Source organism: Scardinius erythrophthalmus, assembly GCF_964197995.2.
Source record: "Scardinius erythrophthalmus genome assembly, chromosome: 16".
NCBI lineage: Eukaryota > Metazoa > Chordata > Actinopteri > Cypriniformes > Leuciscidae > Scardinius > Scardinius erythrophthalmus.
This window is the reverse complement of record NC_138236.1, coordinates 4,682,068-4,693,738: the sequence shown is the minus strand read 5'-3', so window position 1 is coordinate 4,693,738 and position 11,671 is coordinate 4,682,068. Positions and strand designations below refer to the sequence as shown.

Genomic DNA, 11,671 nt, shown 5'->3' with positions numbered 1-11,671 from the left:
CTTTTTATTTACAAAAATCTTTTTATTTATTTGAATTATAAAAAACAAATGTTGTAAACAGCATGATAAAAATTAATTGATGAAATTTGAATTATTAAATATACATAATTATATATATATATATAATTATGAATCTTAATCTAAACATTTATCCTTTTTTATTTTAATTATAAAATATATAAATGTAAATATTAAATGAAAAATGACATTTATATATATATATATATATATATATATATATATATATATATATATATATATATATATATATATATATATCATTCTAATCATAAGAAATTATAAATGTAAAGATAAAATAATAAACCTTAATTTATGAAAAAAAATGTATCTTAATATTAATGTTAGTTATAAAATTATAAATGTAAATATAAAACAATAAATCTTAATTTATGAAAAAATGCATTTACATTGTTTAACATTTTCATTTTAAAAACATAAACAAATATACAATGATTAATCTTAATTTATGAAAAAATACATTTATATTTTCTTAATTTTAATTATAAAAATATCTAAATGTAAATATAAAATATTGTAAATATTGGTCAATCAATTTTTATGAAAAAAATACATTTATTACTTTCACATTTAATTATAAACATTAAATGATAAATCTTAAATTATAAAAAAGTGAATTTTATAATTTGTGTGTGTGTGTGTTAGGGCCAGTGAAAAGTAGAAATTTGAACACTTGGTTGAACAATCCAAAACATCGTGTTAATATGGTGGAACTTTTATTTTGAAAGGTCACTCACCGGCCTGCTCTGACACTTTAACTCTCCGAATCAAACATTTTCTCCGCAGGCAGTTTCCTTTAGAGTCGATCCACTGGTTCCCTGAATACATCTTCATGAATCTGTCGGATTCCTGTGAGCGAACCGACACCACACAACAACACAAACCCGGGGGTTTCCCACCAGGCCCTTCGGAACCCTCCGTCCGCTCGCTGACTCCGGCATCTGCCGCGGGAAACTGCAGACGAACCTCCGGGCGATGGCGATAATGGAAACACACGAATCCTTTACTTTCTATAAACTGGCTGAAATAGTTCCTCAGGTCTGCGGATCGGAGCCGGGCAGGAATGTTGTTAACAACGAAATACGTCGCCTCTTCCGACGCCGCCATAACTGTGAAAGTGAAGCTAGAATTCACGCCTCTGGTACACCAGGCAGAATTGTTTCAAAATAAAAGTTAAAGCAAAACAAAAACAACCTTTTAAAATAACGTACAGTACGTACAATAACGTAACAGTATTTTGATATTTTATTTAACACCGTTTTATGTTTGTAATCTCGTTATAAGTAGGCTTATTTTTATCCCATAATTATGACTATAAAAAAGTAGTGCTGTCAAATCGAATCGGTTATTACAATCACAAACTTTTATGTTAGATGCGATCATTTTGATAGCACTAATATAAATAAAAAATATGACTTTTAATGTCATAAGATTGGCAGAAACGGGGTTCTATAGTTCTATGCATTACAGCAATTATATAAAAAAACATTTAAAAAAAACATATTTGTAAATTCTAGATTTTAAATCAAACATTTCAAACATGTTCTTACAATAAAGTACAGATACATGGATACTAGCAGATGATAATACTGTGGGGCTTTGATACATACTATTACACTGTAACATATTTATATACTATTGTATTTAAACCGAATAAGCATTTGGCAAAAAAAAACTTTTATCCAAACTGACTTGCATTGCATTTCAAGGTATACATTTTTTGTAAATGTAAATAAAAGTAGGTCATGTAAATGTATTATTTCTGACAAGAAAATAAAGCATTTGATTTGAATTCTCTTGACCTGGTATTTTCTGAAATTCAAAACAACATCAGGATTGATCTAGATTAGATCCGAGCCTCAATTCTCAGAAAACTGATATGCTCATAATACAATAATACCAGAGAAACACCTCAGAAAAAAGTGTCAAGAGACGCATGATATGGAAAAAAAAAAATCAACCTTTTTATTAAAATATATTTCCAATATAATTTCTGTGTTGTCATGAAAAAGTGTCATAAAAATAAAAAAAAACAGAAATTAAACTGTGTCATATCTATCCACATTACTGGCACTGTACAGAGAGGATATGCATAGGAAAGAGTGACAGAGTGTCAGAACTATTGCTTTGTTCAAATAGTGATATTCATATAGTGATATTTGGTGTTTTCTCCACATCTCAAGCATTTTAAAATGATAGGCAATGTTATTCCAAACCCATATGAGGGTGAATAATAATAATTTTTTGGCTGAACTATTCCTCTAAAGCATTCATTACTTTACTTGTATATATTTTAAAGTGTCATCAGTAGTCTGGTCCACTAGAAAGCACACATGGGCTGATATCTTCTGAATCCAGAGACACAGAGAGTCTAAAGCCCACAGGAATGTGGTCCGTCAGTCCAGCCAGCTGAGTCACGTACGTGAACTCTTCCACAACCTACACGAGAAAAAGACAAAGATTTAAATACTTCAGAACATATTTTTTTCCTAAAGTACATTTTTACGGCAAGTGTATAGACCTTATTCAGAGCAGCGCCACGACAGGTATGAAAGTGAGGCTGTGAGGGACAGACTTACCATGTTTCCAATAGCATCCGCTGTAAAAAGCTGTATAAAGCTCCTAGATTACTGACAATTTTCCACAGCTTATATTATCGGGAGTTTTTTGTCAACTGAAATTTCTTGGAAAGATATTTTTCCAGTCCAAAAACACATTAAATAACAGTACAGCCCATTGAAGAGATGCATGTCTGTCCCTCACGGCCTCGCTTTCATTCCCATTAAAAATCAATGATGGCGCTGCTGTGAATAAGGTCTATTAAACACTGAAGCACAAACATGTCATTCTTATCAGGAAACTCACCGTTTTGCAGTGACTGGCGACGGAGCTCTCTCGATACAGAAGGTAATCGATCCGTCGACCCACCCAGGGTTGATCCGGCTCAGGATAAACCAGAGGAACGCCGTCGACCGGCACCGGGGGAGATAAATAGTCCTTGCGCAGATCTTCACTTTCCAAAGTTCTACAGAGAAGATTAGATTAGACTGAATCAAAACCTGTTCAAACTATGCAGATTTTTCTATGCTATGCTTCATTTCATGTATATTTCAAGTGGATATACAGTACAGGCCAAAAGTTTGGAAACATTACTATTTTTTATGTTTTTGAAATAAGTTTCTTCTGCTCATCAAGCCTGCATTTATTTGATCAAAAATACAGAAAAAAAATGTAATATTGTGATATATTATTACAATTTAAAATAATTGGTTTTCAATTTATTATACTTTAAATTATCATTTATTTCTGTGATGCAAAGCTGACTTTTCAGGATCGTTACTCCAGTCTTCAGTGTCACATGTGACATCCAGTCTATCACATGATCCTTTAGAAATCATTCTAACATTCTGATTTATTATGAGTGTTGGAAACAGTTCTGCTGCCTAATATATTTGATGAATAAAAGGTTAAAAAGAACTGCATTTATTCCAAATAAAAAAAATATTTTCTAATAATATAAATCTTCTATACTATCACTTTTTATCAATTTAACACATCCTTGCTGAATAAAAGTATTGATTTATTTCAAAAAAAAGAAAGAAAAAAAATTACTGACCAGTAGTGTATATTGTTGTTACAAAAGATTTCTATTTCTAAAACATTTGCTTCTTTTTTTTTCTTTTTTTTTTTTCTTTTTATTCATCTAAGTATCCTAAAAAAAGTATCACAGGTTCTGAAAAAATATTAAGCAGCAGAACTGTTTCCAACTTTGATAATGAATCATCATATTAGAATGATTTCTAAAGGATCATGTGATAGACTGGAGTAATGATCCTGAAAATTCAGCTTTGCATCACAGAAATAAATGATAATTTAAAGTATAATAAATTGAAAACCAATTATTTTAAATTGTAATAACATATCACAATATTACATTTTTTTTCTGTATTTTTGATCAAATAAATGCAGGCTTGATGAGCAGAAGAAACCTCTTTCAAAAACATTAAAAATAGTAATGTTTCCAAACTTTTGACCTGTACTGTATATCCATATCTCACCGCTGCAGGTTGTCTGGAGTCCTCATGTTCTCATTATAGAGTGTTGGCTGTTCCAACAGGGTTCCTGCAAATTAAAACCACAAGTTTTTGTGTTTAAGTATTTGTACACTTTTTAAAATTATTCATGCAAAACTATAACTATATAATACAATTGCATACAATAAAGAATGAAAAGAAACAACATCCTAATAGTAATACCCAAATTAAAGTGGAATAAAATAAATAAATAATAAAGTTTTGAATGTAACCACAGAATATCCGAAACGGCAACTTTCCACTCCAAAACGTGCGTTCATTTCACAAAGTGTGTTTAAATGTGCTGGTATTAAAATTAGTTTTGATCGATCAGATCACAAGTAGGTGACACTAAATACGGGTGTAAACGGGGTCTAAAACGTTGAGCTTGTCCACTTTCGACCACTTCCAGAGGTAGCTGAAAACGCATTAGACCGGATTGCTGTCGTAGTGTAAACGCTCATGTGGTCGAATGTGTTCGAACAGCCACAAAAAGACTTTCCTACTGATCTAATGCCTAAACATTATGGGAAGCGCTCTAGCCAGACGGGATTTAAACTTTGTCGGCTGAAGATCCACGTTTGGTTTGAAGATGAAAGACGTACCAAGCACAATGTTCTCTCACCATCCCTGATTTCTAACACACACTCATCATTCGGCTGGTCTTGTGTCTGTCAGAGCAGAAACTAAAGCTCATGCTCAGTATGTTTTGACTCTGTGTGCGTTCATATCTAAGTTGCTCAAGCTTATTTTGTCCATTAGATTGAAAGATCTGAAAAAGTCCATACATTCACCCGCCCATAGACCCTCTCCTCAAAGAAATCAGGACAGAAGTGGTTGAAAGTGGACAAAAGAGACGGATTAAACGGGTATGTGTCTCCCTCGTCTACTTGTGATCCGATCGACCAAAACGCATCTCAATACCAGGTGTAAACAGGGCCTAAGAAGCAAACGAGAGTGTTACCGATGACCCAGGGCTTCTCTTTCCCGGGTCCAGCTCTGCAGGGGTCTGTATATTCCTCAAACACACTATGGCTTTGCTCCAACCTGTCATCTAGTAAATACACGTAAAGACACATGAAAACGCTGATTTAACGAGGCACTTTTTTTCTGAACTTCCTTTGCATAAATATTTAATCAAGATGTACAGTTTTACAGGGTTAGGGTTAGATACATACCAGGGGAGCAGTTGTCGAAGTTAAAATCCCCACAAAGCACGTCAAACATCACTATTTCATCTTCTCGCCTGGTCACTGCTTGAAACTCGCTGATCCATTTGGTCAACATGTTAAGCTGCTCAAAGCGTATCTCTCCTTCCCCTGATCAAACACCAGAAATGTCTTAATATATGATATGCTTCAAAGCATATTATTATACATATTTGTGCAATTATTAGTTGTGCAATTATAATTTGTACATGATTCAAAAAAAAATTTATGCAAAAAAACAATCCGTCTTCACCACTGGGATTCTATACAATTTAATTTAATTGGATTACATTACACAAAATATCCAAAAATGTATATTTTGTCAATATTTATTCATCCTTGTTTTGTTCCAAACCTGTATTTGAGATGCTTTGGTGCAAGTGTTTTAATTTTTATATAAAGTTATCCTATGACTCGTAATATAAAAGACAAGTTATATGGATAGATGGACTACTGCTATGATGCTTTTATGGCACTTTAATGGTGTTTTTGTCCTTTTTGGAGCAGATATGGTCACTATGAACTTTTGTCGTGTGGCAGGGTTTCTCTATCTGAAGTGTGTGAGTTGATAAAAAGTAATTAATTCAATCATAAAAATATTTTTTTTATTGTTTTAAAAATAAATAATTAAATTAAATAAATCATAAAAAAAAGAATGAACTAAAATAAAAACAATCAAAATAAAACACTAAAAATATTAAATATCTTATTTGTTTATCTGCATGTACTGTAAGCATTAACTGACATTAGGGAACTGTAAACGCGAGTAATTAATGTTGAAATATTATTATAAAATCTCAGGGAGGCTTCAAGTAAATATTTCACAATATTTAACAGCATACAGGTTTGGAACGACATGACAATAAATAAACAAACACAGACATTCATTTTATAGGTGAACTATTTCTGTAGATGCATCATAACAATAACAACACACTTGCCTTCAGGAGCGTGCAGATGAGTGCAGTTAATATACCCAACCATTTTCTTTTCCCCTTTTTTTAACCCTATCTCCACCTAGTGAGAAAATAATTTGGTTTAGGCACACTTTTTAGTATAGTTAGTTTAAGGCCCCGATATACTTCAAGCAACCATAATTTTGAACAAAACCAGGCCAAAATTAAGTTTGTTTCGGGAGTTCGAAACAAATTCCAAACTAATGTCCTGTTGGTAAACACTTTCAAACTACCATTGGTCCGTGGCGATTACATAATGGGTGGGTGTGGCTCTGAGGCTCCGCCTTCTTTGACTCATTTCTTCAGTCCATTGAGGTCAGATGCAAGTAAAAACATGAACACACTGGAGAGAGAGCTGCCTTAGAGTAGAAATTGAAGTTGTAATACTAATTAAAAGCGACATTGACAGTTTTTCCTGTTTAATATTGTAAAGCTGCTTGCTTTTAAAGCGATCTAAATAAACTCGACTGGAGTGCCAAATTGCAGAGCTGGTGTGAACATGTTCACGTCACAACTGCTGTTTTCTCACAGCTCTCATTTTACTTGTGTTCACTTATTGAGAAGAAAGCGTGCAAAACATATGTGACCCTGGATCACAAAACCAGTCACATGTCGCACGGGTATATTTGTGGCAATAGCCAACAATACATTGTATGGGTCAAAATGATCAATTTTACTTTTATGCCAAAAATCATTAGGATATTAAGTAAAGATCATGTTCCATGAAGATATTTTGTAAATTTCCTACCGTAAATATATAAAACATTTATTTTTGTGAGTGAATGCAGCACAATCGCCTACATAAATGAACAACTTTAAAGGAGATTTTCTCAATGTTTCAATTTTTTTGCATCCTCAGATTCCAGATTTTCAAATAGTTGCATCTCTGCCAAATATTGTCCTATCCTAACAAACCATACACCAATGGAAAGCCTATTTAATCAGCTTTCAGATTATGTATAAATCTCAATTTAAAAAATGTTACCCATGTGACTGATTTTGTGGTCCAGGGTCACATATTTACAAAACATACTAATTTGCATATTCATAGAACCGCGTAAAAGAGGCAAGGGTGTAGAGTTACATTCAATCTATTTTAAGGCATGAAGATTTTTTTTCAAGGAAAAAAACTTTTAAATATGTAATTTTGGTGATCAAAAATTAGTTTTAAGGGATAAAGTTATTGACTACAGGGGGACTTTAAGGAAACATTCCATTTTGTCATTCGACAAACATTTTGGGAACGTTAATGTATAATGTTCTCTGAACATTCTGAAACAAGTAGTAACATTTAAAAAATGTTAGACAAACGTTTCAGAAAAAAAAGTTAAATAACATTTTTGTGCTAATGTTTTGAAATCATAGACTAGATAACATTCTATTAACGTTACTGGAAGAACGTTTGGTCATAACGTTGAGAGAACCTTGCCAAAACATTAGCCAAAACTCTGAGATCGTTCCCAGTTAGTTGGGACACCGCTGCTCAGGTATTTTGAACTTCTTTTTACTCCTAAGCGAAGAACGGAAAATAACTTTGCTGTGAGTTTACCGGGGCCTTTCATTTCCAAACCTATATGTAAAACATTGTAGATCAGCAGCAATATTGCAGTACCTTTACAGCCAGCAGGCCTTTGGCAGCCAGCGCGTCCTCTCCTCGGCTGTTCGGAAAGCAGCGGTACTGAGCCTCCATCACGGGATAGCGACTGGCCAGGAACAAACCACTGTTGAAAAACTTGAAAGAGGAGCACGTTCCGGCAGGCTGGCAGGCGTAAACGCCAACGTCATAGAGAACATGTTCATAGAGCGACCCGAGAGCCTGTGCGAGCTTCAGAGCGGCTCTCTTATCGAAAACCTCCTGGAGGCAAACTATATCCACCGAGGACGGGAACAAAGAGGACACTTCCATCAGCATGTCACCGTCTCTTAAGGGACGAGGCGGATGCTTGTGCTGCTTGGAGTTCTGGTTGCAGTTGGGTTTGGGAAGCTGCTGGTTTGGGCCATTGGTTTCATCCGCTTCGGTCCCGTCCTTCTGACCTGTGATGGAAAAGTCTACAGATCCGTACGAGGACGGGGCCGGTTGCGGCATCAAACTGCTGGACGGGGTAACGGTGCCGCAGCTACTCGGAGAATCTACGAAAATACGGATGTGCGGGCGAGTGACACCCTGCACGATGTTTTTCCCGATGATTGACCCGCGCTGTTGCGTATGCCCAAGGTTGTTGAAGCGCGCTACGCCGTCGGGCAACAGGCACAGGTTTCCCGTCAGAAACCCAAAACTGACCTTCTTCGTCTCCTCCCATCTAGAATTACGATCCTCCGTGTGAAGGATCTGCACCTGATGGCGGTACGAGAACGGCCGGCGTACGGCCTGGAGTGGAGCCCATAATACGAACCCCAGGAGGGCGAATGGTGTGGAAAGTATAAACAGGATGAGGAACAGTACGGAGCCGAAGACAAGCTTAAGCGGGTGGAGGTAGCACTCCTGTTCGCGCCTCAGCACGCGCTCCAGACTGGTGGAGACGCAGACGGCGAGGAGACGGTCCAGGAACCAGAAACACGGGAAGATGAGACTCCATCCTATAGCATGGAGACCTTCCAGGAAACAGTTGGGGAAAGGCGACTCTCTTAAAGACATGCCTCAGCGCCGCACGCCTCGGAAAGAAGCCTTCTCATCTCAGATCTTCCACATAACCACTTGAACTCTGTGGCAAAATTACAAATAAGGTGAAAATGTTAGAATGTTTGCAACGTTTGGAAAGTGAAAAGCTATATATTTAGCAAATCAACTAGTCAGTGGATTGTATGAACCAGGGTTATTATTGTTGAAGGAATAGTTCACCCAAAAATATACGGCTGTTGCCAGTAGCCACTGATTATAGTCAAATCAGTCACCTTTATTTATATTAGGCCTAGCGCTTTAACAATACAGATTGTATCAAAGCAGCTTCACAGTGATAACATGAAAATAATACAACAAAGTTTGTTTCTCGAAGAAAATTGCGTCATGGTCCACCTTAAGTAAGGCAGATCAATAATATTGTTGAATGTTTAAATGTCTCCAACTAAGCAAGCCAATTAGCTATATTTAATAATTTTTAATAATTAGCAATTATTAAACTAAAGAGATTATAGTTTCTAAAGTTTTAAATATAGATATATTTCTTACGAAAAACTTTCTTCAAAAACTCGGACACTAGTCAAAGCCATTACAAAGCTGGGAAGAGCCAGGATTTTATTTAATATAACTCTGATTGTGTTTGGCTGAAAGAAGAAAGTCATATATACACCCAGGACGGCTTGAGGGTGAGTAAATTATGGGATAATTTCCATTTTAGGGTGAACTATTCCTAAACCAACTAAACCATAAAACCATAAAAAAATAAAAGTTAATTGAAATATAACATAATAAAATAACTCTGAACCAGGGTTATATCATTAACTAAAATGTATTTGAAATAAAATAAACGTAAACTAAAATAAAATATAAAAAAACAAACGTATTTTATTTCAGCTAGCTGCCAACAAGCATTTCTCATTTTAGTTTAGTTTAAGTACTAAAATAAAAATAAAGACATTTAAAAAATGACAAAAGGACAAATAAAAATTGCTAAAACTTTAACTAAAATTGAAAATGGAAAATGTGAATAAAATATTTGAATATTCAAATATCAAAAACAGCATCTCATTGATACTAAAATAACTTTCACACAGCAGTCAAAACTTCAGACACACTGACTATTATATCCATGTTAGAATAATAGTAAATATTCAAAATATCTATAAAAACTAAAATAACACTGGCTTGAACAACACGCTGTGACTAGTCTGTCTTAATGAAAGCCCAGAAAAATAAAGCTAAAATGCTTTCAGAGAAGTGGACGACATTTCTATTCACCTAGTCAGTTAGTGGATGGCTTTTGACAATCCCTTTTCTTTTCAATGCATTTGTTCTGTGAATGGCTTCTTTGTCAAACACAATAATCTCAATGCAGCCTGTTGAACAGGAGAAACAAGCTTTCATAACCTTTGGTTAGAATTTATTTTCCTTTCCGTTCAATGAAATGTTTCAGTTCTACTGGTGTTTTTTTTTTTTTTTTTTAATTGTGGGTAATAAATCTTTTACATTTAAGCATTTAGCAGACTTACACACATTTCCAGGGAATGGAACCCATGACCTTGGCGTTAAAAGTAAAAAACAAATGTATACATTCAATTATAAAAACATGCTGAGATGGCATAATATGTGTTTCTTATAGTTTAACATGTCCTCCATATGACTCAATATTCATAAGCTATAAGAATTTTCCCCCAAGATTTTTTTAAGTGGAAATGTACGTTTCTGGTGGAATGTCCCATAGGCTATAATGCAAAAACAAAAACACCTCCTTCTGCTCCAAAATTGTGTTTCTTCAATTGCTCGACATTTCACAACTGCCTGTATCTAATATCACCCAGGTATCATGGGATATGTCCGAGTCATAGGGTTTCTGAATGAGGGAACTCACCCATAAAAATGTTGTCAGCAAAACAGCACTGCCAATAACAACAACAGGATACTATGACATGTGTAAGAGATAAACATCAGAGGATCATGGTGCATTTCTGCCACCAGCCCTGGTTAATTCGTGAATATGTACTGCAGAAATGGTATACTATAATATGGCAGTTTACTATTCAGGAGCCAATAATGCACTATTATAGATTAGAGACTTACAGTAGCAGGGATCTTCTGTTGACCGCACACTCAACTGGATTAATACCTATTGATTTATCGATCGACACTGATATGATCTAATGCATAGTGATGAATAATGAAATTAGATGCATGTTAAATTGCACAGGTCAGAACATGCACTGGATCTAATGCAAGATGAACTCCACACGTGTGCTGACGTCATCATGCATCTGCGCGAAATTATCATATTATGATTATTTTCTCTCTCTCCCTCTCCCGTCTAAACCCTGTTACGGCTTTCTGTAATCTACCTACAGTCACGTGCCACTGGTGACCAGATCCCGGTTAGCAGGGCGGAAATGGCAGCAGTCGCGAGCTGGTAAAGTTTACCTGTCTTACCTGACTCTGTTTGTGGCGCGCGACAGGCTTTGTTTTGAACATGAGCTGATGTTGCGGTCAGTCTGTGTATTGGACACCTTGCTGATTCATTTAATCTGATTCATCAGTCTCTGTGCTGCTCGTGCTCCTCCAGCGGTTTCTACACGCACCACGTATACAGTATAGTAGGTCATGCGCGCGCCCGTCCACATCCCCGTGTGTGCGCGCACTTCCGCAAAGCCCTTCTGCTGAAACTGGCTTGTTTTTTGAGGGGATGTTTGGGAATATGTTGGTGTTACTGCTTTATAATATACATACAGTAGGCTATATGTTGTCATTTCC

At 35.4% G+C, this 11,671-nt stretch overlaps 1 protein-coding gene across 3 annotated transcripts; it reads right to left on the bottom strand.

Moving 5' to 3' along the window:
- Positions 1–1,267: 1,267 nt before the first annotated feature.
- LOC308704184 (sphingomyelin phosphodiesterase 5-like) lies at positions 1,268–11,516 on the bottom strand. Of its 3 annotated transcripts, XM_081388319.1 has the most exons (9): positions 11,351–11,511; positions 10,172–10,269; positions 7,889–8,978; positions 6,262–6,337; positions 5,291–5,431; positions 5,077–5,166; positions 4,098–4,161; positions 2,905–3,064; positions 1,981–2,478 (listed from the first exon to the last, which is right to left on the bottom strand). In XM_081388319.1, the coding sequence occupies exons 3-9, from the start codon at positions 8,909–8,911 to the stop codon at positions 2,344–2,346; spliced, it is 1,689 nt and encodes a 562-aa protein (XP_081244445.1). In that variant the 5' UTR covers positions 8,912–8,978; positions 10,172–10,269; positions 11,351–11,511; the 3' UTR covers positions 1,981–2,343. The 3 variants fall into 3 exon arrangements, with proteins under 3 accessions (XP_081244443.1, XP_081244445.1, XP_081244444.1); XM_081388317.1 differs by lacking the exon at positions 10,172–10,269 and having other exon boundaries at positions 1,268–2,478; positions 11,351–11,516; XM_081388318.1 differs by lacking the exon at positions 10,172–10,269 and having other exon boundaries at positions 10,991–11,511.
- Positions 11,517–11,671: the final 155 nt, after the last annotated feature.

Bases quoted from the DNA above. Each gene is read 5' to 3' on its own strand.
- LOC308704184 (XM_081388317.1), bottom strand. From the start codon at position 8,911: ATGTCTTTAAGAGAGTCGCCTTTCCCCAACTGTTTCCTGGAAGGTCTC. The intron at 6,338-7,888 runs GTACTGCAATAT...TTTTCTCACTAG, and splicing joins AAGGCCTGCTGGCTGTAAAG to GTGGAGATAGGGTTAAAAAA. The intron at 5,167-5,290 runs GTATGTATCTAA...TGTATTTACTAG, and splicing joins CTTCGACAACTGCTCCCCTG to ATGACAGGTTGGAGCAAAGC.